This window comes from Anopheles gambiae, chromosome X (genome assembly GCF_943734735.2).
Source record: "Anopheles gambiae chromosome X, idAnoGambNW_F1_1, whole genome shotgun sequence".
Classification (NCBI taxonomy): domain Eukaryota; kingdom Metazoa; phylum Arthropoda; class Insecta; order Diptera; family Culicidae; genus Anopheles; species Anopheles gambiae.
This window is the reverse complement of record NC_064600.1, coordinates 21,725,272-21,752,692: the sequence shown is the minus strand read 5'-3', so window position 1 is coordinate 21,752,692 and position 27,421 is coordinate 21,725,272. Positions and strand designations below refer to the sequence as shown.

The following is a 27,421-nucleotide window of genomic DNA, read 5'->3' as shown; positions in this document are numbered from 1 at the left end:
GCTTATAACTTGACCTGATATCTTTACGGTCCTTGGTTGGCATCCAAGGATAATGTATTTAGAAGGTTGATTTTTATCGCTTTTGTTGGGCGACATTGTGGGGGACATCTGTCACTCTCTGCATACAAATTTCATTACCCCGCACCAGTCCTCCCCGATTTTTATACCGGAGCCCCCGGAAGAGAAATGTCAAGTCGAGAAATGTCATTTTGCTCTGAACAACTTCACCTTGTCATTTATTACACCTTGGTTGGCATCCATAGATTATGTCAAAATCACTGAAGTCGTGTTGATTCTTGCTGCGTTTCTGTGGATTGCTTGTTAGCGTCCAAGTAGTTAGAGAAGATTTGGAGGAACTAGCTTGTTGGAAATCACTAATTGGTAAAATTCTAAACTTTTCTCAAACAGTGAATTGCGTACAATTATTTTCATCTTATATATCAGGCAGGGGTATCGACGTAATTCACCAGCTAACAAACAACAACTCTGTTTGACATGGATGACCTTATCACATTAATTCGCACCGAAATCCCAGAAGGGCGTAAAAATTTACAGGAAAGCTTTTCTAATTTGGAACGGGTTGCCGAATATTGTGAGGATACCTATTATCGGTAAGTACAGATTGTGAAATTGAAATTAATATCGATGCTTCAGTAAGCGTGAGCTATGTGCAGTACCACAATCGGAAAACCGAACACAACTTTATTGAACTCAAATTACACAGCAAATTTGCTTCAGTAATGTTTTTTGCTGTAAGCTATCCAGTAATAGATAGTTTTGCTGAAATTCTTCATAAATGTCTTGTGTGTACTGTTTTGCAGTCAAACAATATACTGAATGCATTTCAGTAATGCAAGTTTTATTGAAAATCAGCAAAATAAGTGTCAAGTTTTTCGTTTCACTGGATATCATTGGAACAAATTACTGAAATTGCAGCAATTCATAATGAAAAATCGACTTATCAGTCAGTTAAATCGACTTATAACCAGAAGCTACTTCTTCTTGTATTTGACGAGAGGGAATGTATCCTCCTATGTTGTTCAAATGCTTGCTCGAAACAGCATATTCAGAGGCTTACTCTCTCTTTTGAAGACTTGGACTGTCTAGAGTCTAATGTCTAGCAAGCCAGAAGCTCAACACAAAACATAACACGGTGTGCCCGCTTGTTTGTGATAAACAAAATGTTGATTTGGTAGGCGCTTACAAAAATAAATTTCAGGTGAGATTACGGCTTGCGGGATTAATGTGATAGAATTGGCAGCCGTGTTGGTGTTGAAAAACTTCACCGTGAGTGCTTACCGAATCATTTAATTTGTTACGCCAAAATACCGTTAAATTCTTTATCAAACGTACAGGGTTCTGAATCATAATGGAATAGTTCAATCAAATAGCAGAATGTTTCAAGCCGGTAGTGAAATCGTGCAAGCATTCTGTGGAGGTTTACAATCATATAATGGAGTGTTGCAACCGAATTGTGGAATTTTGCAAGCATACTGTGGAGCTGTAATCAGACTGTTGGTATCGGTGTAAAAAACAAAGAATTGATATCAATTATGTTTTCTAAAAAAAACATCATTTTAAGTTGTTTTTGTATGGCATTCATATGTACACATGATAAACTAAATAAACCCTGTCTCGGAGGTATAATTATACATTATAAATAAGTAGAATAAACGAAAATGTTTTGGGGTATTTATACCGGCACCCACCGTTTGATGACAGCTCCACAGTATGCTTGCTAAATTCTATAAGTGGATTGAAACACGTCATCATCGGGGCGAGTACCGGCTTCGAACGCCGAAATCCGTTCGACGCTCATGAGAGAATGAGAATCATGATAGGCCGCGGGGCCACGGGGCTTTCTCAAGCTGAGAAAACATTCTCAAGCACTCATTTAAGTTTCTCAAGCACTCAAATCTTGTTCTCAGACGCGAGCCCGTGGCCGTCGTCAGTTTTTCTCACTTTGAGAAACTGATAAAGTCACTCATGCTTTATTTGGAGCTTTAAATAGAAAATATATTTTTGATCGCATTTTTTTTATTTTTTTTTTCAATTATAAACATTGAATACATTTTCCAAAGTGATTACCGAAAAACAAATAGCACAATTGCTCATATTTCAGTTAGCCGATAGCTGCATCGTCAACTTTCTCAAAGATTCTCAAAAATTCTCAAAACCGATTTTGTTCCGATTCAACAAACGCTGAGAACGAGGATTTCTCAAAAGCACTCATGAGTGCTTGAGAAAATGAGTGTTGAGAATCCCCATGGCCCCGCGGCCATATACAACTGTCAAGCATTTAAAGACGTTTATATCTACGATTTAAGGATAGTTATGTTTTGAATTTTGATTTTTTTTGCCGTTGGTATTGGATTTCATTCGATACATCATTATTGGATGATTTGTTATCAATTATGAGGTAGCTTTACTCACTTTCTTTATATATATATATATATATATATATATATATATATATATATATATATATATATATATATATATATATATATATATATATATATATATATATATATATATATATATATATATATATATATATATATATATATATATATATATATCTTTTTCTTTGCTCAACAACCGATGTCGGTCAAGGCCTGCCTGTATCCACTTGTGGGCTTGGCTTTCAGTGACTAATTGATTTCCCCCCCATAGCAGGATAGTCAGTCCTACGTATGGCGGCGCGGTCTATTAGGGGATTGAACCCATGACGGGCATGTTGTTAAGTCGTACGAGTTGACGACTGTACTACGAGACCGGCTCATATATATATATATATATATATACAACCATTATTCGCAGTACGCGATACTCGATATACGCGAATTCGCAGTACGCATCTTTTTGCATTTTGCATTAAATTGGTGCAAAAGATACCTGTTTTACAACAAAAAACTTTAATGCAAAGCTCTGTGGCGATATTTTTCAACCCTCGAACTGGTAGTGTAAACTATTTTTCCATACAAATCCGCTGTACGCGAATACTCGAGATACGCTATTGCGCTCGGTCCCGTACGATAGCGTATATCGGATAAAGACTATATACATATATATATATATATATATATATATATATATATATATATATATATATATATATATATATATATATATATATATATATATATATATATATATATATATATATATATATATATATATATATATATATGTATATATATATATATATATATATATATATATATATCTCTATACATATTGTATTTATATAACTATATTATTATAGATATTTGTATGTTTATTTATATTCCGATATATTTTATGTTTTTTATATGTTTTTTCCAAAACTGATGAAAATATATTTCATTGGAAATTGATCACAAAACATTTTCAAAATGTTTCATACCTCTAAGTTCAATTCACTTCAATCATTTAAAGCAAAATTTAAAGCAAATCGTTACATTGAAACCAACATTCGTTCCAAATCCGCAGCGCAAAACCTCGCGGATTTCTCTCCATACAAACGGGAACGTTCGACCCCGGCAGGTAGAACTCATTCTTTCACGCGCTTCTTACAGGCTCTCAATGGTACGTTATTTTAAAACTGAGCGCCAAGTGAGCGCCTTCTGACAACCGCGGCGAACGGATCTCGTCGTTCGAAGCCCATAGTCGTCCCGCATATGATTGTAAACCTCCACAGAATGCTTCCATTAACCGGTTGAATCATTCCTTTAACCGGTTGAACTATTCCATTATTTGACTCGAAACCCTGCATCGCTTTAGATAAGGCTAAATATTCTGGGTAAGGGTACAAGGGGCTAGAAAAGTTTCCTTGTAATCTTACAATAAATCTAGGATAAAATCTTTTCTTCTGCTTAGGCATGACGATTTAAGCAATAATAGCATGGTTATATTGAGGCGTTCGCTTAAATTGGAGTGGTCGCTTAAATTGGGGCGGTCGCTTAAATTAGGGCGTTCGCTTAAATTGGGACGGGCGCTTAAATTGGGGCGGTCGTGTGGTACGTTCGTCAACTTGCTCGATGTAACATGCCCGTCGTGGGTTAAAGTCTTCCCGTCGTACCCTAAACAGTCCCCTCGATGGACAGTCCCCTCGTAGCAAAAACTAACTACATACCTGATACGCACACATATTTGACGAACACACATATTCGGTTCGGCTCGGTAAACGTGGCGCAGACTTTTTCATGATTTTGTTTTGGACCACGCGTGTAGGCGCTGACATCGAGTTCAGTATTAATTGTAGACAAAATATTTTTTAAAATAATAAATAATTTGTTTTCACCCAAAACATTTAATAAGGACCAAAACTTTTATCAACTTGGTTTTACATAACGTTTTTCAAAAACATTAGCCTTGATTATAGTTTTTTACCAGTTATACTAGTTAAAAAAAAACAGTAAACCTTGGCGGCGAAATGAGTGTCAAATGATACCAACATTACAGCCCGAACGATCGAATTTTTTTGATCGAAAAATGGTGCTAAGCCCGACTGTGTTGAGAGACAGAAAACACACGACTGTCTTGCTGGGATATGCGATTTGACAGTCCCATATACTCAAAGGCGTATGTTTTAATGACAATTTATGAAATATTATATTAGTGGTCAAAGGAGGCCATCTCTTCATGGTACACGTAAACTCCATAACAACACGTTGGTTTATTTTTCCTATGATGAATATCTCTCAAAACAATAGGTCCCTATAAGATTCATAATCGAGAAATTTCACTTCTCACTTCACAAATTGTATTACAAATGTTTGCAGTCGTAGTCTTAGTTGTTGTAATAGAGTTTGAGTTTTGGAACATAGAATGATTTCATATTATATTTTTTCTACAGCTCAGACAACAAGAAGGCTTCCCTGGAAGAAACGAAGAATTATACTACACAATCGTTGGCAAGCGTCGCCTACCAAATAAACACTCTGGCTTTCAATTTTCTGCAGCTGATGGATCTGCAGACTACGCAAATGGCAGAAATGGAATCACAGATGAATCATATTTCACAAACTGTCATGATACACAAGGAAAAGGTGGCACGACGTGAGATCGGTGTGCTGACCGCGAATAAGATCAGTTCGAGGCAATACAAAATTGTTGCACCACTCAATCCAGAAAAGCCGATTAAGTATGTTCGTAAACCTATCGATTATTCGCTTCTAGACGACGTTGGTCACGGCATTTCGCTAACCAACAATAACCAAAAGAAGCATCGCATCTCCAGTCAGGGCACTATACAGTCTACCATTCCTCAAAATGTGTCAGTTGGACCACCACCGACTACCAAGCCACCGACACCGCCTCAGATGGCACGCAGTACTGGACATACGGGCACTCTAGGTAAGCCCGTTAGTAACACTGGAACTCTAGGGAAGGCATCACGCGAGTACCGGACACCACCAGTCGTTGTGCCTCCTCAAGTACCCTCGCATTATGCGCCCAACTATCCGGTTGGCCATCCGCGACGAACGTCCAGCGTCGGTGGAGTTGAACGGGGCCCAGGCTATAGTGCTCTACCAATGCCAATGCCCCCAAGTCAGGTGGTAATGCACCATCCGCCGCAAATCGGCATGGTACATCCTATGCAGTCTGGACCTGTCATGCAGCATCAATCAACTTTTGAGGAGCGTAACAGTATGCCGCGTAAGTATCATTTTTATTTTCAATGAATTTAAGGTTTTGTGAATAATTAAAACATGAGTGCATTGTTTTAACCCATTCAGTGATTTACCTGGGTGAGACACTAGCAGTGTTTTTGTTTTGCGTTTCCATTTATTAGTCGCGTAGGCAGAGAGAGTGGGATATAAATTAACAAGAATGACATATTTTTCATTTCCTTTTTCGTATAAACCATCGATTTTCGGTTGCCACGAGTTCCTTACAGGGTTTTACAAGTCAGAATAGAATGTCAGCAAAACAATTTCAGAAGCTCAAGATTCACTTTAGCTGTCACACGTTGTTGTTTCACCGCACCGATGCTATTTTCAATAGCGCAAATTGATTTTTAAATCACTCGAGTTGTTTTTTTAGAGGCCTTTCGCATCGTTTTGCAAATTCAAACACGAATTTTGAGATTATTTGTATACAAATCAATTATTTAGTGCATTTCTAGCGTTATATTTATGAAACATTACGTATTTATTGTAAAAAATGAGTGTTTCCGTGCAAAAAGCTACGAGCACTTGCGTATGTAAACATGTACAATGTTTATGTAGCTTTTTGCACAGAAAATCGCCATTTTTACCATAAATACGTAATGTTTCATAAATATAACGCTAGAAATGCACTAAATAATTGATTTGTATACAAATAATCTCAAAATTCGTGTTTGAATTTGCAAAACGATGCGAAAGGCCTCTAAAAAAACAACTTGAGCGATTTAAAAATCAATTTGCGCTATTGAAAATAGCATCGGTGCGGTGAAACAACAACGTTTGACAGCTAAAGTGAATCTTGAGCTTCTGAAATTGTTTTGCTGACATTCTATTCTGACTTGTAAAACCCTGTATCAATATATATATATATATATATATATATATAGATAGATTTAGAGATAGAGAAGATATACAGTAGAACGTCGATTATCCGGACAGCTCGGAACCGGACGGTTGCCGGTTATTCGATTTGCACGGATGATCGTCCAAGAAATGTCAAATTCATAGAAAAATATAAAATTCACTAGTTTTATGATTCATTCACTTTGAATTAATCGATTAATCGTTAGTAGAATATTATTTTAATCAACTATAGGCTATAGGTTTAACAACTGTTCATGAACAAAATTGAATTTTAAAAATACCACTAGACACTACAGAGCTGCACAAAAAACTGGGTGCCCACTTGACTATCACTGCAAATTTTCGCCTTATGTTTGAATAGCTGTCACATTTATGCGCACGGTTAATCCATCCCCGGATAATCAACGTTCTACTGTAGCTTGATATATAACGATTCTTAATATTGAAACTCACTAAATGATCAAAATTTCTTATGGTTAATAAACATGAAATTGCTCGTTACGTAAGATTTTACTTCTTAAGTGGGATATTTGAAGAGCATTTGCTCGTTATGCGAAAAACTCGTTATAAGGGGTTCTCGTTATGAGGGGTTCCATCGTACAATATGTTCCCGAGAAATCCGCGTTACTCGAATATCAGCGTACAGTCTGTTCCCGAGTTACGCGGTTTCTGCGTTCCCGGCGAATCCGCGTAACTCGAATATCCTCTTAACTCGAATATCCGCTTAACTCGAATATCCGCGTAAGTCGAATTTCATATTTTTTGAATAAAATACTATTGATTACTTTAAGTTTTTTATTTAATTTAGTACTTTTATACACTTTATGATTTATTTGATATGATTCGTGCAGAAAATTCTAATATTTCTGGTTTTTAAGCGGTTTCAATTTGTTAGCAAAAATGCAATTTTTACCGAACTTGAAGCAAGTTGTACTGATTTGACATATAATCTGTCAAATTTAGAAAAGCGCGTATCTCCAAATCCGCGTAAGTCGAGAACCGCGTAACTCGGGAACAGACTGTATGTCGAATAGGGCGCTTATTACCCAAAGTACGATTGATTGCCCGGTATTTTTATTTTATTGAGTACTTTTATACACTTTATCATTTATTTGATACTATTCGTGCAGCAACATTCTGATATTCAGCCGTACCGGCAAACTCGTTCGTCGAGAAACATTCGTCGCTTATGAGTGGACAGGGTTGTACTACTAGGTTGGCTTGTACAAAATCTATACGGTTTTATAATTGTTGTTCTAGAGGGCTATGAAATGAGTGAAAATGAACGTCGCGGCAAACGTTCTCAGGAACGAACGAGTTCTCCGGTACGGCTGATTTTTCTAAGAGCTTATAAGAGGATTAAATTTATTAGCAAAAATGCTTTTTATACTGCATTGGACAATTCTTGAAACAAATTGTAGTTATTTGACGTTTGATCTGTCAAATTTAGAAAATCGCGAATCTCCGAATCCGCATAAGTCGAGAAGCGCGGTTCTCTGGAACAGACTGTAATATTTTCTATTTAACGAGAAAATTAATACCCGAGAAAAAAACAAACAAACAAAATTACAAATCGGTTGATATAAGCACCGCCCCAAAACCAAAACAAATCTTGCTTCATCTGACATGTGATATCGAAGACGACAATTGTGAAATTGATATGAACGGTGTTCCATAAACGACATTACTTGTTTATAAGTGGTAGACAATCGTGTTTTGCAAATCGAACGTTGCTTACAGATGGTAAACAGTTGATTGGAATGGAAAACCTTGTATGATAAGCTAGGGAATAGTTAACAAGCGGACTTTGAAAATTTGTTTGCAGTGCACTAAAATTAATTCCATAATTTACAAGTAGGGGAAAGTGTGGAAAATAGACCTGTGAAGAATTATGATCTGTATCTTATTGGTTACACTACTTTACACTGTTATTTTGACGTCAATATTTTAACGTATTATTCATGAAAAACAATCTGACGATTACACATTAACTCCTCTAGGTTTACGGAACCCGTTAAATTGACGGAATTAAATCTTTAAAGTGAAATAAGAAAAACTACTTTTGTTAAATATCGATTTTTACTTTTCGTAAACTCATCACAACAATATTATGAGTTTATAGCATAAGTATTATTGTCTTAAGTTCCATAGGATTTCAGATACATATGTGGGATACCTGTCAATCTGGAACCCGTTCAAATTAAAAATGAAGTGACGGAATGAAAGGGACTCATAAACCACTCACTTTCATAAAAAAAACTCATGATAAATGATTTTACTAAAGTGGCCTGATACGGCATTGCTAATCCACTCATTCCCTGATTTTCGAAACTACTGCCGACATCGATCAAAATGTGGCATCGATAAGATATAGGTTATAGGGGTTCGAATCATACAGTGCCTCCATCGGAAAACCGGACAAACCTAGATTAAACGGTAGTCTGTCTTTGCGCTCAAGTTTCGTGTTCTTGGAATTGATAAAGTTGTTATTTTCTTAATAGGTTTGACTTCTGCACCTTCCAACCATGCAAAGAAAAAGAAAAATAATTAAAATCGATCGCGAGGTGACGCTGCGATCGCGATGAATGCGCACGCCCACTATTTTACAGGTCAAACGCAAAACCGTACACTTAGATTTCGTGTGAAGTTCATGATGTTTTTATTACAAGAAGAACTTATTAATATTTAGTAGCATTTCCGTTGGCTTCAATTACTGCCTGAAGACGTCGTGGCATACTTTCGACCAAATTTTTACATAAATCTGGTCCTATTTGATCCCATTCTTTACGCACAACTGCTTCGAGCTGCTTTTATTAGTGACACGATGTTGTGCCACTCGTTTTTTTCAAATTAGCCCAAAGATGTTCAATGACATTTAACCGTCTTGTGTACGACCAAAAAACCTTACGTAATCGTACAACCGCCTACCCGGGTAGGCCATACATTTTGTATGGAGCAATGATGTTTTTCGTGGTTAAAAGCGTATATATTTTGAATTACTTGTTAGATTTGAATGAAAACTGTCAGATGTTTCATAACATATCGTAGTAAAATTAGAATTTTAAAAATCCTATTCAATTAAAAATATGTTCTAACTCCACCACCATAGCTGGCCAGGCCGCATGTTTCAAGTGGATGATTAGTCTTTTTCTAAGTTTTATCTACGTTTCTTTCAAAAGTCATATACATTTTTCAATTGTTTTGCTTGTTGTATAATATATGTTGACGATCTATAAAATATGCTCATCATGTTTTATGAAAAACCGGCTCCGACAACTTCGGAACCTCCTCCACAACAAAACGGAGCCGGCTCCGCACCCACGGCTCCGAAGCTGACTCCGCTCCAGCTGCTCCGAAACCGGCTCCGCACCAACGACTCCGCACTCACGGCTCCGGAGCCGGTTATAACAGATTGCACCAAAAAATCATTTTCAATCAAGTTTCATACGGGAAGATCCATAATTAGCTGAGTACATAATGTTGAAAGGAATCTATAAAAAAATCGATCAGTTTTGAACTTTTTTCAACAATCACACAATCACAACGGGTGTTAGCTTCTACACTTGCGAGAAGATAGATTCGTTTTTTAGGCTATCATACAATGCCGTCCCTATTGAAACGTTAGTCCAGAGTATCTATACTGCCGAATACTATGACTATACTATCACTATGACAAAAGTATGAATGTGTGTGTTAACTTTCAGCCAATTCTATTTCGTTTGCTTGTAGTGGTTGGTATCATTTTAAAAGAGGTGTTTCAGTGTTAATTTCAATTAATTGTTACACAACAAGCAATAAAATTTAACTGTACACAACTGTAATACAATATTTGAAAGAAAAGAAAAAGACATAAGCTTCCTCTCAAAACATGCGGCAAGGCCGGTTGGGGTGTTGGAGTTACAGCACATTTTTTATTGAAAAAAATATTGATAGGAGTTTTAAAATTCTAATTTTACAACGATGTGTTATAATACATTATTGTGATCATATAAGACAATTTTCATTCAAATCTAACAAGTAATTCAAAATATATACGTTTTTAACCACGAAAAACATCATTGCTCCATACAAAATGTATGGCCTACCCGGGTAGGCGGTTGTACATGTAAAGAGTATATAAACTTAAATAATTTAAAAAAATATTTAAACATTTTTGATATTTTTTATTTTTTGCTCTTGGGTAGAAAACATCTTTTCTGAGGTATTTTAAAAAGTTTGATGTCAATACGATTTTTTAATCCTAAGTTATTTTGGAATAAAGATGCGAAACTTACTCGGGTAGGCGGTTGTACACATGACGGTTAAATCCGGCGATTGCACAATGGGCATTTGCCGGGATGAAATTCAAAAAATCAACTTTGTAATAGCGCAATTCCAAATAATAGGTTTTAATACTAAGGGGTAAACTAAGAAAAATACCAAATATGAGCTCTTTATCTTTTCTGGTTCTCTAGAAAAGACCTCTCAAATTCGAGACTTGTTAAAAAAAACGCAGAAAAATCGTCACTTTTTTGGTAAACTTTGAATCTTTGTAACTTTTTCAAATATGAACCGATTTTGATTAGTTTAGCCATTTTACAATGGATATTTAGTCAGCTCCATAAATACATAAAAGCTTTTGAGTTAAGTATATTTTATTCAAAAATATACGATAATAACTAAAGAAACATCCTGAAAATTTTCATCATTTTTAATTTTGACTTGATGCCATTATGAAAGTGGCGTTGAGTGGCGTTGTCTCATATATGTCACATTATAGTGTAATATATATACTATCAATCTGTGAAGAAATATTCTGCGAAAGTTTGCGAACGCGAATTTTATTGAAGTTTTTCCACATCAACTTTTTCTAAAAACAGACACAAGCGTAACTAGGTGGCTCCATAGATGCCTAGTGTAGCGTATTTCGTGTATTCCACAAAAATATATTCTACGTGCTTTTGATCAACTTTCATTTCCATTACGAAGCTGTGTATGTTAGTTTCAGCTCATGTGCTTATCTAATATGTAAATTTCTATTCTAACCTAACTTTATTATTAAATATAATGGAGCAAAACAGAACCAAATACCTTTTGGTCCTACTCCAGATTATAGACGGAGTATTATTTTTGTTAAATAACAGATTTAAAATTTTAACCTTCAAAGACAAACAATATGTGCCGCTTTTCATTACGAATCTGGGAACTAGTTTATTTCAATGTACCTGCTCTATCTAAATTTTTAAATGCCTTCATTCATGTCTTTAGAAATGTGAACTAGACGTTAGGAGCTTGTAATAGCATTCACCTAGGTTGTGTATGTACATTTTTAATATTTGTACTACCTGTGAGTAAAAGTGATGAGAATTAGCTACAATTGTCCTATATAAAGCAGAAAATATTATCTTATTCAAAATTATTATGTTTTATTCATATATTATGGAACATTACAGTATATTTTAATATGGTTTATACTAATAGAAACAACAAACACAAGAATAAAAACACACAAAATGAATAAAACTAAGCAAAGATCCCTTAAAACACTATTTTATGTAGCGCCACCTGGTGATATGGATGCGAACTACATATAAAATGTTATTTACTATCATAATACTTCACTACAAACGATAAAAACTAACAATTTCTGCAAAAATAATTTTATCCCGCAATTTGTTCTAAACTGCCCATTGTGGATTGTGGTGGTGTTTGCATGATTTTTGGACAATTATATGACAACCACATTCGTGCGATCCATGATTTGTGTTTAGGGTCGTTGTCCTGGTAAAATGCAAAGTCATGGGAAATTCCAAGTTTCTCCACACTGTCTTTCACATTTTGTTTCAGCATATCCACATAATAGTGTTTATCCATTATTCCCTGAATTACATGAAGCTTTCCGGTACCTTGAGATGACATACAGCCCCATACCATCATAGAACCTCCTCCAAATGTTACTGTTTTAACTATACTATTCCCTTGGAACGCATCTTTTTTCTACCGCCATACATATCTTTTCCCATCCGACCTAAAAAGGTTTATTTTCGTCTCATCAGTAAAAATAACCTACAGGAACCAAATTGATTATAAAAAGAAACGTTATAGTGCATCTAATATTACTCACCTTTGACTAAAACTCTTCATCGTTGCCGATAAAAGCTTTGGCGAATTTCAATCGTAACTGTCGGTTTTTCTCTGATATAGGGGGCCTTCACGATTCTAGTTAGTTTTTTGTATGGAGTTTGACAGTTGGAGGCTGAAATCATGTAAACAATCCATACAAAACCACACAAAAAACTAGCCTGTGATTTTCAGTCTAGAAAATTTTAGCCTAAAAGCTAGAATTAGATTCGAGTACCTGCTCGAAAACACAGGTTTGTTTACATTTATCCCAAGGTGCATTAAAGAGATCAGGTGGTGGAATCTGGAATCAAAGTGTATGTAGTCCAGGTGGTCTCATAGCATTTTTTCAAAACCAATTTTGAACATCAATTTTTGACAGAACGAGTGAAAACTTTTGCTCCAACGAGCTTTCTGGAGGCTTGACGAATACTCAAAACACTCTTACAATCTTCATTCATAAGCAGAAGCGATAAAAATCAGCCTTCTAAATTATACACCTTGGGATAAGCCCACCTGTATATTTTACAATTAGATAGCTGCTCGAAAACTGCTATACAATGCAAACAGCTGACAGGCTGAAATTTCAGCCTACGAATTTCAAACGGAAAGGGCCCCATAAATGGCTTCTTTCGCAAAACTCTTGCATGCAAATTGTAACGATGTAAATCATTTCTAATCGTTTGAGCACTGACATCAACTTTACAAACATCTTTATTTTGTTTTTGAAGGTCTACAGCGGTACTAAAAGGTATAGCTTTTATCGTTTTGAGGATCATTCTGCCATACCTTGCTTTTATTTTACACTGCGATGAAAAATCTCTTAGTTTTTTTCCCCACACATTTGGTATTTTTATACCGTTTAATGACGTCAAAGACCGTAGATTTACTAACATTCAAAAGGTCTGATATATTTCGCACAGTTTTGCCACTTTTACAGTCGTTGCCGCTAAATTTTGACTCTAACTCATTTATTTTTGTCTCGAAGGCACCAATTTTTGACAGCGTTTCACGATTTTTGCCTCGAAGGCATCAATTTTTGACAGAGTGCATCAATTTTTGCCTCGAAGGCATCAATTTTTGACTGTGAGTCAATCGCTTTATTTACAAAATTTTATGTAATTTCTGAAACTGTGTGTTCTGAAATGAGTGAAATTTAGTTAAACAGTTGTAAACCTCGAATTTTACTAGTTTGAATTTAACGTTGAACGTATCACAAAAGGACAAATACGCAAGGCAGAAGAATAAACCGAAGGCTCAGTGTCAGTACAACGATCCGTAAACGAATGATCTTTATTTTGACATTCAGCTTATCGCACAGTTGTCACGGTGATGGTCATATTCTGATCCGGCATATTGGGCACTATGGTCTTATCAGGGGTCAAATCTCCAAGATATTACAGCTCGGCTATCCTGACAAACAAATTGACCTCAATTTGAGCGGCTTTACTGAAGAAATCTTCAATACTTATTGAACAGAGCTGGCATGAGAATAACTCACATACTTTCAATCACAACTGCTTTTCTGACCAACATCTCCTCCGGAAGTCTTGCTGAAGTTTACGGAAGTTACAGCCAAGCATAAGGACGATGATGATATCGAAAGGTGTTGATCCGGAATGATGTCGTCATATGATGCGTAAAGTTGGGTCAATTTCAAGGTGGGTGTCAATTTCAATCACAGCTGCTTTTCTGACCAACATCTCCTCCGGAAGTCTTGCTGAAGTTTACGGAAGTTACAGCCAAGCATGAGGACGATGCTGATATCGAAAAGAACTGATCCTGAATGATGTCGTCATGTGATGCGTGCGGTTGAATCAATCTCATAGCGGGTGTAAGTACTGCTGCCGCTGATCGGCATCTCCTCCAGAAGTCTTGCTGGCGTTTACAGAAGTTACAGCCAAGCATAAGGACAATGTCGATCAGGATGAACCTGAATACTGAACGACACCACGATGATTGTTGTTCAACAGCTCAGTAGGCTACAACCGATGCCACAGCACTCGAACATGACGCGGCGGTAGAGGGTGGTAGCGTGGTCAATCCATAAAGTGGCGGAAGGCAATACACACGATGAATCGGAGGCGATGACAACACGGCATTCGGTGCACATGCAATAACAGAAGTGATGCGCGAAGCTTTTCCAGTATTCCAAATATGAGCGATGATGAAAGAATAGCCAGCGGCCGTATTCATACTAAATGGCGGCGTCGTCATTGTCGTGCAACATGAACAAGATGGCGGCCACACAAAATGCTAATGCTGGATGGCTGGTGTCTATGCGGTTGCAGGGATCGAGATCGTTGCGGCTGGTGAATCTGGCCATCTACCCATGAGGCAAATCATGCCTAATCATCGAATTTGCTGCCTATACCGGCAAGCACACACAGAAGCTTCTCGTTTTTGCGCATCGTGATGGCAGATGGTAGCGTCGTCTCACACACAAACACACAAACTCTTTGATACACAATCTTGTGCCGTGCTGGATTGGACAGAAAAGCAGGTGCAGGCGATAAGACGTATCCCACTTCTGAGATGTAAACCTCGAATTTTACAAGTTTGAATTTAACGTTGAACGTATCACAAAAGGACAAATACGCAAGGCAGAAGAATAAACCGAAGGCTGAAGGTGTTGTCAGTACAACGATCCGTAAACGAATGATCTTTATTTTGACATTCAGATTATCGCACAGTTGTCACGGTGATGGTCATATTCTGATCCGGCATATTGGGCACTATGGTCTTATCAGGGGTCAAATCTCCAGGATATTACACAGTGAATAATTTTATTGATACAATTTAAAATAAAACAATTGTTTTGCCAATTTTGGCAGTTTCAATGGAGTGAAAAAAATTGGCACGTATTTTCAGCTGTAAACAAAAGCTTTAGAAATTCTAAAATTTCATCATTTTTTCTCAAGAAACAATCAATTTACACAGTTTTTGTATTTTTTATGAGTTGTGGAATAACAATTGTTAAAAATCTGCTTAAATACCTTGTAAAATTGTCATTATTCCTACAAGAGTCAAAAATTGATGACTTACAGACAAAAATAGGTGCGTTAGAGTCAAAAATTCATGCGCACTGTCAAAAATTGATGCCTTAGAGCCAAAATTTGGTGGCAACGACTGTATAGTGGTTTATTATAATATGTCGTACGTGTAAAGGCAGGTGAGGCATTTTGCACAAATATGTCACAATATTATCAAATCATACTATGGTCTGTCACGTATGATGGTCACAAAAAGAATAAAAAACCGGGTCGATGTTGCAAAGTATCCAAACATGTGTTTTCATACTAACAATGGATGAATTTCACACGAAATCTAAGTGTCCGGTTTTGCGTTTGACCTGTAAAATAGTGGGCGTTCGCATTCATCGCGATCGCAGCGTCGCCTCGCGACCGATTTTAATTATTTTTCTTCTTTATTGCATGGTTGGAAGGTGCAGAACTCGAACTTAGTAAGAAAAAACCAATCTCATCAATTCCAAGAACACGAAACTTGAGCGCAAAGACAGCCTACCGTTTAATTTAGGTTTGGGGCGCTTTCCGTTTGAATTTCGCAGGCTGAAATTTCAGCCTGTCAGCTGTTTGCATTGTATAGCAGTTTTCGAGCAGCTATCTAATTGAGTATAATGTACAGGTGGGCTTATCTCAAGGTGTATGAATTTAGAAGGCTGATTTTTATCGCTTCTGCTTCTGAATGAAGATTGTAAAAGTCTGAATGAAGAGTATTCGTCAAGCCTCCAGAAAGCTCGTTGGAGCAAAAGTCTTCACTCGTTCGTGTTATGAGACCACCTGGACTATATACACTTTCCCGCTGCGCAAAGCTACGGAAGAAATCAAGGCGTTCGGAGAATTTTATCATGCCTTCCTTTTCTCTCCAACGGCAAATTTGTCGAGCAGCTCGTCGAGCTACCCGTCCCTGGCTCCGCCTCATACCCAAGGTGTTATAAATGACAAGGTGAAGTTGTTCAGAGCAAAATGACATTTCTCGACTTGACATTTCTCTTCCGGGGGCTCCGGTATAAAAATCGGGGAAGGCTGGTGCGGGGTAATGAAATTTGTATGCAGAGAGTGACAGCTGTCCCCCACAATGTCGCCCAGCAAAAGCGATAAAAATCAACCTTCTAAATACATTATCCTTGCTCATACCCCTCGCCTGAGCGCGCTGTCGAAGGTTTGGATGTGTTGGTGCGTCAGACGGCCAATCGCTGTCAACCGTCGTCCGTGCTTTTTCCCTCCATAGCGCCATCTCTTTCTCGCGTATGGTCAATGCTCGCGAGCTGTTGTGGCGCCTAAAAATGCCGTTAACAAACATTGCGGCGATGAAGTTGAATTTTCACAAATCAAAAAAGCGCAATGAGTTCAAACGCTGCAATGTAAAAATGACTAAGGAATCGCTAGCTCACGCTGAAGGGTTTAAGGTGCAACGCGCAGAACCCTAATTCGCATTAACACGTTTAGCCCGGCGCTAATTTTCATCAACTTTATGTTCTGCCGGCATCTAGAACGCAAGATGATTGGGAAACCGGTGTACTGGAAAGTTCACTGGCAGTCCCTGGGGCCTGCCATCGAACTGAACGTGGTAAGCATTAAGCATAACTTTGTTACCCTATGCTTTTGCTTTCTTATGGTGTAGATTACACAGATATGCTGAGCATCCTGCGCATGGTTGTGAGTGTGCGTGTGTATGCAAAACTGTCGCCAAATGTATTTTCTTCCGGAATGTTATGATCCATCGGTCAAAGAAAGGAAGGTGTTCATGACAGTGGCGGAGTAGGGAAATCGGGGGCCCTAGACGGAAAGACGATTTGAGGCCCCTGTAAATGGTAACTAATGACCAGGAGGAGGAGGTACTGGCACACAGCTGTTGAGGGATTGAACAGTATACTTAAATTGCTGTCGGAGGGAGGGAGGGGGGGGGGGCTTCGGCCATGGGACCCCTACGATCATCGGTCACAGGCCCTAAAACTATTGCTGGCATGAGGGGGGTGGGAGGGGGGGAGGGAAAATGGTTCTCCAGCCCCGGGCCCAACAACCATCTTTCCGGGGGCCCTTGTCGTTAATACTCTGTCCACTTGTAGACATACGGCATACTACAGACTAGAGATCTTCGGCGACCGCCTAGTCCGCCTACCGTTAGATCCGCCGCTGGTTCATGACGGTGTTTTTTTTTTATTATGGAGGTGCATCCTTCCCCCTGCCTGCAGCGTATGCATCGGGGCCGCGACACCGGCATCATTCCGCACATCTTTACAGGATGCCCGTCGTGGGTTCTAGACGCGTATGAACCGTCCGCCGTAGAAGGGCTGATTATCCAGCTTCGTGCTATTCAAGTCATGAAAAGGTCGGCATGATCGCGTAGGTTATTACGCCAACAATAAGAAGATCTTAGCATGACAGTCCACACCTGGGAAAGAGTTTGTCTTGACTTTGTTGCTGCAGGATCTACCGCTACGGCGCGACAAATGCACGGAATACACTCGACCAAAACATGAACCTACCGATCCGAACGCATTCCAAGGCATTGCCGGTCAATCGGCGTCATTATAACGACTCCAAACCAACAAGCCATCAGATTCTGGATGGACAGATCAAGGCCATACGCGCACCGTAAAAAAACAAATCCAGAATCCTCTCTTGTATGAATTCAATTCAAGTTTTGTTTCCACTTGCGTCCGCTAGCTTAATTGGAAAGAAATGTGCAACATATCACACGCACGTTTGCTTCGATAGTGTTTCTTTTTAACACCCCCAACAGCAGAACCGATCGCAAAGATCGTGGTGCCAATCCGATAGTTGTGTTGTCGCTCAGGTAGCGAAATCGAAAATGCATGGACTTTGTAGCCGCAGCGGATGAAAATGTACGCATCAGAATCAAATAGTTTTGGAGTTTCCACACGCACGCACACACACACACACACGCGGGCACGCACCCGCGAAAGCGCGAAGGCAAGCACGTACCCACGAAAACGCGAACGCAAGCACGCACTCCTCATCCCCCCACCAGACCACCCCCCCCCCTCCCCGCATGATCTATTACGGCTACCTTATCGGTAGAACGGCTGGTTCAGCTTTCTTGTAGCGCATCCTTATCCCTAGCGCCGGATGGGGAGGGGAATCGCGGCATGGTAGAGTGGACGGTCACTTTCCCCGTGCTGTGTGTGTGCGTGTGACGACCCAAAAACTCAAGACAGATTTCTGTACATTTAATAAAATATTTTATTGCCACTATACACTGTGCTACATGATGCTTACAAGGTCGCTGAAGCATCAAACATGTTCAAATTTAAAAAAAATATTAGATTAGTGTTAGACGTTCTCCTACGCTTGTTTTAAATAGGCTTCTTCACCCTCAACTGGCAGGGGCATCGAATGGTCTCATCAGCAGCGGCACGAAATAAAATAAACTATCAATACACCGATAACACTTCAAATCCCAATCCAGCTTCTCCCGCATCGTCTCAAGGTCACACACAAATTAATAAATGCTAACACCCACCAATAACAATACACAACCGCAATGCACATATGAGTATCAACGCATACACCGCAACAGCCAATCAGCTGGCGGCGGAAGGCACGGGCTGAAGCGCAAGTAAGCCAAGGCGGGGTGAGGGATAGAGCATATTGCCCATAAAAAATGGGCGCCAATAATTTTAAATTTTTTTTGACCGTTTCTTTTGCTCCGCCGCCATAAATAGTTCGTCCATTTCGCCAACAGATGGCGCTAAACCTGCGCAGGCCTACTCAGGAATCGCTGAAGTCCCGCGCGGGAGACCAGCCTAAATCTGCGCTGGCCAGCGCAGGCTTTGGTACATTTCCTGCGCAGGAAACTGCTCGAATTTGCGCTGCGGGTTGATTCTAGATTCCACCACCTGATCTCTTTAATGCACCTTGGGATAAATGTAAACAACACCGTGTTTTCGAGCAGGTACTCGAATCTAATTCTAGCTTTTAGGCTAAAATTTTCTAGACTGAAAATCGCAGGCTAGTTTTATGTGTTGTTTTGTATGGATTGTTTACATGATTTCAGCCTCCAACTGTCAAACTCCATACAAAAAACTAACTAGAATCGTGAAGGCCCCCATGGTTAGAGTTGGAATGGTTAACGTTTTGTTAGTGTAGCCGAAGTAAAACCCATGATAAACCCATTAACTTGTCCATTTTTTAATGCAATCGTTATGCAATTTTAACATTGTTTTTTAACACGTCAATAAAACTTTCGGAATGAAAGAAGTCGCATACGAAATTTTATATAGATAAGATACACTTAAGTCTAGTTACAATAAATTTATTTAAAGTTTTGCATGCGACTTTACGATGAGAGAGCATTTGACTTTCGCATTCGCAATACATGCAATACAAAGTTTTAGATATAGTGAAATCTATATATATATATATATAAATCTCGTGTCACGGCTGTTGTTTGAGGCAAGCAACCTCCGAAATGGCTGGATAATTTTCAACGAAACTTTGCACACACCTTATGGTGATATGAGAATCGGTTTTAAGTTTTACTACATGTTCAGATATTACACTAAACTTAATTTAATTGCAATTTTCTAACTCCAACCATACAAAGGACATGGTTGTTGTTGTTGTATACAGCACTGTTGACAGTCGGTGTGAAGTGCGGTTTACACTGGCGTTCAAAACCCGCAAAACAAATTCGAGCAGTTTGCGAGCTCGCATAAGGCCTAGCAATCGCGATAGCGCAGATTGTGAGGGTAAGCAGTTTCTTCGACCATAGTTTTAGCATTTAGAATTTTAGCACTCCGCAGACAGTTCTAACAGCGCAAATTGTAGCTTGATAAAGACATAAAATGGTATATATTTCCTTGCTAAATCCACAAAAAGGCCGTTAGTAATCATGGCAGCGGGGCTATTGAATAACTAGCAATTTTAAATGTATAATATAAAGTGGAACGCCGTTTTTTCGGGCTAATCGGGACTCGACCTCGCCTGGATACTCGAAAAACACGGATAATGAGTCGAATTATAATTTAATCACAAATTTCTGTTTTTTTAATTGTATAATATTTTGGTAAAGTGTAGCTAGTTTTTATTAACTTCATGCTTTGCCAAGAGAATATTTGAAATGTTGTAAGATTCAGAGCGATTTTTGTTATGACAATATGCTCTTAGAACCTTTTTTTTCAAATATCCTCTTCAGAACTCAATGTCACATTTGTATTTAACTGTTACTTTTCAACGGCAGAGATAAACGAAGAGCTGCCCGCAGCGCAAATTCGAGCAGTTTCCAGCGCAGAAAATGCACCAAAATCTGCGCTGGCCAGCGCAGATTTTGGCCCGTTCCCCGCGCTGGACTTCAGCGATTCCTGCGCTGGGTCGAGCAAGTTTAGCGCCATCTGCTGACGAAATGGACGAACTATTTATGGCGGCGGAGCAAAAAAAAAACAGTCAAAAAAATTTAAAAAAATTGGCGCCCATTTTTTCGTCCGCTTCTTCTCCCTCCCTCACCCTGCCCTGCCTTACTTGTACTTGCGGCGCTTCTGCCCGTGCTTTCCGCCGCCAGCTGATTGGTTGTTGTGGTGTATGCGTTGGTTCATATATGTGCATTGCGGTTGTGTATTGTTATTGGTGGGTGTTAGCATTTATTAATTTGTGTGTGACCTTGAGACGCTGTGGGAGAAGCTGGATTGGGATTCAAAGTGTTATCGGTGTATTGATGGTTTATTTTATTTCGTGCCGCTGCTGATGAGACCATTCGATGCCCGTGGCAATCGAGGGTGAAGAAGCCTATTTAAAACAAGCGTAGGAGAACGTCTAACACTAATCTAATAATTTTTTTTATTTGAACATGTTTGATGCTTCAACGACCTTCTAAGCATCATGTAGCACAGTGTATAGTGGCAATAAAATATTTTTTTTAATGTGCCGAAATCTGTCTCGCGTTTTCGGGTCTCGTCACACACACACACACAGCGCATGGAAAGTGGCCGTTCACTCTATCATGTCGCGATCCCCCACCCCGCCCGGCGCTAGGGATGAGGATGCTACAAGAAAGCTGAACCAACCGATCTACCGATAAGGTAGCCATAATCATGCGGGGGGGGAGGGGGGGGGGGGGGTGGTCTAGTGGGGGGGGGGTGAGTGCGTGCTTGCGCGACTTCGGGGGTGCGTGTGTGTGTGCGTGCGTGCTGGCGTGCGCGCGTTCATGCATGTGTGTGCGCGCGCGCGCGTGTGTGTGTGTATTTGTGTGTGTGTGTGTGTGTGTGTGTGTGTGTGTGTGTGTGTGAGTTTGCGCGCGCGTGTTTGTGTGTTTGTGTGTGTGCGTGCGTTTTGAAACCCCAAAACTATTTGATTCTGATGCGTACATTTTCATCCGCTGCGGCTACAAAATACCACGCATTTTCGATCTCGCTACCTGACAGACAACACAACCATTGGCATTGGCATCTTTGCGATCGGCTCTGCTGTTGGGGGTATCAAAAAGACACACGATCTAAGCAAACGTGCGTGTGATTTGTTGCACATTTATTTCTAATTCAGCTAGCGGACGCAAGTGGAAACAACATTTTGAATTGAATTCATACAAAAGATGATTCTGGATTTGTTTATTACGGTTCGCGTATGGTGCTGCACCTGTCCGTCCAGAATCTGGTGGCTTGTTGGTTTGGAGTAGTTATCATGACGCCGGGTGACCGGCAATGCCTTGGAATGGGGTCGGATCGGTAGGATCATGTTTTGGTCGAGTGCATTCCGTGTATTTGTCTCGTTACAGCGGTAGCCCGGCAGCAACAAAGTCAAGACAAACTCTTACCCGGGTGTGGACTGCTACGCTAAGTTCTTTTTATTATTATTATTATTATTATTATTATTATTATTATTGGCGTAATAGCCAACGCGATCATGCCGGCCTTTTCAGGACTTGAGTACCACGTAGCCGGAGCCGGTGGCTAATCCCTTGCTACGACGGCCGGTTCATACGCGATTAGAACCCACGACGGGCATGCAGATGTGCGGAATGATGGCGGAGCCGCTGGCCCGCTCCTATCCAGTGTGCAACTTGCATACTGCCACACTGTCTCCTGCCCGGTGCATACGCAGCAGGCAGGGGGAAGGATGCACATCCACAGTAAAAAAAAAAAAAAAAAACACCGTCATGAACCAGCGGTGGATCTAACGGTAGGCGGACTAAGCGGTCACCGAAGATCTCTAGTCTGTAGTATGCCGTATGTCTACAAGTGGACAGAGTGTTAGCGATAAGGGCCCTCGGAAAGATGGTAATTGGGGCTCCGTGGCAGGAGAACCATTTGCAACTCCCCCCGCCCCTCCCCCCATGGCGATAACAATTTTAGGGCCTGTGACCGATGATCGTAGGGGTCCTATGGCCACCCCCCCCCCTCATCCGCTGGAAATTTAAGTATACTGTTCAATCTTCCTACAGCTTTGTGTCAGTACTCCCTCCTCCCGGTCATCAGTTACCATTGACAGGTGCCTCAATTCGTTTTTCCGCCTTTCATCAACACCTTCCTTTCCTTGACCGATGGATCATAACATTCCGGAAGAAATTACATTTGGCGACAGTTGTGCACACACACGCACGCTCATACCCTTGCGCAGACGGCACAGCTGCGCTTAGCTTAGTGTAACAAAGTTATGTTTAATGCTTAACACGTTCAGATCGATGGCAGGCCCCAGGGACTGCCAGTGAACTTTCCAGCCTACGTTCTAGATGCTGGTGGAAAGGAAAGTTGATGAAAATCAGCGCCGGGATGAACGTGTTAATGCGAATTAGAATTCAGTGCGTTGCACAGCAAACCCTCCTGCGTAAACTAGCGATTCCTTAGTCATTTTTATATTGCAGTGTTTGAACTCATTGCGGTTTTTTGGTTTGATTTGTGAAAATGCAACTTCATCGCCGCAATGTTTGTTAACGGCATTTTTAGGCGCCACAACAGCTCGCAAGCATTGACCATAAGCGAGAAAGAGATAGCGCTATGGAGGGAATGAGCACGGACGACGGCTGACAGCGATTGGCCGTCTGACGCACCAACACATTCAAACCTTCGACAGCGCGCTCAGGCGAGGGGTATGAAGCGGAGCCAGGGACGGGTAGCTCGACGAGCTGCTCGACAAATTTGCCGTTGGAGGGAAAAAGATGGCATGATAAAATTCTCCGAACGCCATGATTTCTTCCGTCGCTTTGCGCAGCGGGTGGATAAAAGGTACCCATATAAACGGTGCTCCACTGCACGAGATTTGTTTTAGAGCTTTATATTATTATTATTTTATTATTAGCATATTATTTGTTTATTAAACGTCAATGAAAGAAACACATAAAAAAATAAATGTGTACTCAGATACCTGTATTAACAACTTATAATACTTAATCGTAAACTTATATGTTGGGTAAAACCAGGTTTACTGGGTCAGCTAAAGCATATATCGGGAAGTACCTATTTATGGTATATGGATTCAATAAATTCCGTGGTAAACCAAAAACTCAGTGGTATCCAAACGGATAATAGCCATAGAAGATTTTAATTACCTACGGTTATTACGACAGATAAGAAGAATCGAAGCTTTGGGATATAATCGTTGTAATCATTGTTTTTGTACTCCTCGGATATTCTTCTATTTTTAATCAAAAAGAAACATCAATTTTATCCCGTGTATGGACGGGTAAATCAGCTAGTAGGTCCATAAATTTTTCTTGCGACAATATATTTGCTGCATTTGTTTTTCTTAATTTCATACAAATCAGATGGGTTCCTTTTTGTTTATTTTAGAGATATTTTCAATCGTATTTGAAAGCAAAAACGAACATTTCAAGCCCCCTGTAGTTTTAACGGGAAGGACGATACCACACTGTTGTTGTTTACGAGTACAACGATTGTCAAAGTGCTATTTCTTAAGGAATCAGTTATCAATTCATCTAACATGACAATACTGGTCGATAAAGCATTTTGATAAATACTGAATACACATTTGCTTCGATAGTTTTTCAGCCGTTAAAACTTTTGTATCGTCCCCAGAATATCGTCAATATTTTTTGGGACGCGGGAGGATGGGAAAATCAAAAAGCCTGCTCCTGGCCCGCGGCTTTCGATCATTTACTAAATTTGGCCCATTGTCTAAAAAGTTCGCCGACCGCTGCCCTAAGTGATTGAACTATTCCCTTATATGATTCGACTCTGTATTTCGATGTCTGTATAATGCCCGCAACGTGTCCCATTCATGTTATATACAGTTTTTTTAAGGTTTCATTGTCTACCACCATCATAAGAACACAAAACATAGGAACCATACCATCATGATGGCTACAATGGACAGCAAGAAAAATATTTTTTTTTAGTTTGTTATTGTTATTGTTAAGTAGTAAAATGGTTCAATTACCATATGTTCAAATATTTATATACTTACTTTATCGGCACTTAGGCGTTAACACCCATCGGTACTACCACAAATTGCATCACTATTGGTACATTTACATTTAACCTAGCAGATAGAACCTTAACATTTGAATCGCCGCATCATAATGTTACGTTTGACGGCTTTTGCTCACCGCTTAGCGTTTCGTCTAACGCTCAGCTATTCTCTTTAGAACGAATGAATGAGGGAAAAAAGGATGAAAACGACATCTACTAAACCGCTTATCGCAATGAAAGAAATGAGTGATAACAGTAGTAAGAGAAAATGCCGCTCTCATCGCTCTCTTGCCATGAGGTATATATTCACTCGAACGAAGTGTAAATAGTATGCAATATCGGATTTTCAATGGACGGAGTACATAGAGCTGCGTAACTTTGTTATTGCGTTTGATTTTCTTTTGGTCATAATATTTTTCTAAAATTATCAGGCTGAGCTGTTGCTCGTGACTATTTTTAAAAATATTCTTTATTAGTACGGCACGACCGATTTTATAAATGACGAAAAAGATTTCCTGATAAAGGATTTAAATATTCTTATTTGTTCATAATTTTCCTTTATCGAATAAACCAATAATCGAGTACGAACTAATTGCCCAGCTTTCTCATCCCAAGCTTTGTGGTCCAACTGCTAAATAACTAAGATTTGCATCGATTTCCATCCTTCGAGCTGCCTGTCATAAGTAGAAATTTCATTTGCTTTGGAATAGTTGTCAAAAATACTGTCAAAATTTATATAATTAACATATTGAAATTACTCGTTTTTTTAGCACCCCCATCACCACTCACCGTCACTCATGAACAGCCAGACCATAGTCACATCGGTATGCACACACTAAGCCGCAATATGCCTCGTCCTGGGTCACAATCACCACCCCTACCGCCGCCACCACCGCCGGAGGAATCGGATCATGCTGATTTTGGTCGACCACGTAATACCCATAATAGCTTGGTGGCACCGATCGTACCAGATGATCAAAATCTCCCAGGTTGGGTCCCAAAAAATTATATTGAAAAGGTGGTTGCTATCTACGATTATTACGCCGACAAGGACGACGAGCTAAGTTTTCAGGAAAGTTCCGTGTTGTATGTGCTTAAGAAAAATGATGATGGATGGTGGGAGGGCGTTATGGACGGGGTGACCGGACTTTTTCCGGGCAATTATGTAGAACCTTGCGTTTAAAATTATAAATTTGCGAGCTAAATACTGCAAACAACGTTTGCTTGAACAGCGGTTTAAGATATGGTTTCTATTGCTTATATTTTATTTTAGTTAGTACCACATTTTTCATGTTATTATTTAACCGCCTTCTCGGGTAGGCCTAATATATATGTTTCTGTAATATATATGTATGGGCCGTCCCGAGTATGCGGTTGTATGCTTACGTATAATTTTTCTATTGTAAACAAGATGGCTTTATGTAAACCGAACAACGGCTTTGTAAGTTATGAATAACGTTGCTTAATATCTGAAAGATTCATTCAAACTCATTCAATAACAAAAAAAAGAGAAAAATATGGTTTGCTAGTTATTTTACTTCAAATTATTTCATCATCGTATATAAAGCATTGCATATGAATATTAACTATTGCATTAAGCAACACATCTATTCGAATAAATGCTATTTTGAGAATAAAACAAAATTTGAGAAACTATTTTACACTGGTGTTCGGTTTGGTTACTCGACTCAAAATAACGCAAGTTGTTTAATTAACCAGTTACGCTGATCCTCCTCAACGTGTTGTTTTTTAATCAAAAAGCTTCTTATTATTATTATCATTTAAAGGACATTAAAAGAAATTCAATTTGCCTTTCCTGACCGGATTGAGCTGCTTATTCAATTTATGTGTAAGAATCTGTGACATACGGGCCGAGTACGGATTTCGAATCACAAAAAGCCACTCGTCGCGGTTGTCTAAAAGTACTCACGTGTTTCTGGGTTCTATAGCAGCACCACTAATTTTCGTTTTTTGCTATATCTTCAAGAAATGTGATATCGGTCAGTGTATGGTGTTTATGCGTAATTAAAAAAAATATAATCTAACAAGCAGTAAAAAGATACACGCTTAGCCACGTAGAAACATTTTTGCTCCATGCATGTAGAATGCCTCTGCTCTCTCATGTATGCCTCTTACAATAAGAAAATATCGTTATTTTGCCGGCCACTGTACACCATAAACATACACAGCATGATTCGAGCATTCTTAATATATTAAACTCTCTATTACGCGCTAACCATCGACTAAGAAAGTTGTTATTTCCGTGCGATCCAAAAATAGTAGTAAAATGTCCCAAACTGGTGATCCCGAAGGGATGTGGAGAAAACTGTTGTAGAGATTGAGAAAGTAAACGTAGGGATTGTGGCAAAAATCAATGAAGGAAAATCGGGGCGAAATGGAC

The 27,421-nt window shown here is 39.3% G+C and overlaps 1 protein-coding gene across 1 annotated transcript; it reads left to right on the top strand.

Annotated features, from left to right (window-relative positions):
• Positions 1-221: 221 nt before the first annotated feature.
• Positions 222-26,676, top strand: LOC1278655 (abl interactor 2). Its single transcript, XM_318274.6, has 4 exons — positions 222-381; positions 445-611; positions 4,841-5,643; positions 25,791-26,676. Exons 2-4 carry the CDS (start codon positions 496-498, stop codon positions 26,201-26,203), a joined length of 1,332 nt encoding a protein of 443 aa, XP_318274.4. The 5' UTR covers positions 222-381; positions 445-495; the 3' UTR covers positions 26,204-26,676.
• Positions 26,677-27,421: the final 745 nt, after the last annotated feature.

Excerpts from the sequence above, each read along its gene's own strand:
- LOC1278655 (XM_318274.6), top strand. The coding sequence starts at position 496 with ATGGATGACCTTATCACATTAATTCGCACCGAAATCCCAGAAGGGCGT. Across the intron at positions 612-4,840 it reads TGTGAGGATACCTATTATCG|CTCAGACAACAAGAAGGCTT; the intron begins GTAAGTACAGAT and ends TTTTTTCTACAG. Across the intron at positions 5,644-25,790 it reads GGAGCGTAACAGTATGCCGC|CACCCCCATCACCACTCACC; the intron begins GTAAGTATCATT and ends TCGTTTTTTTAG.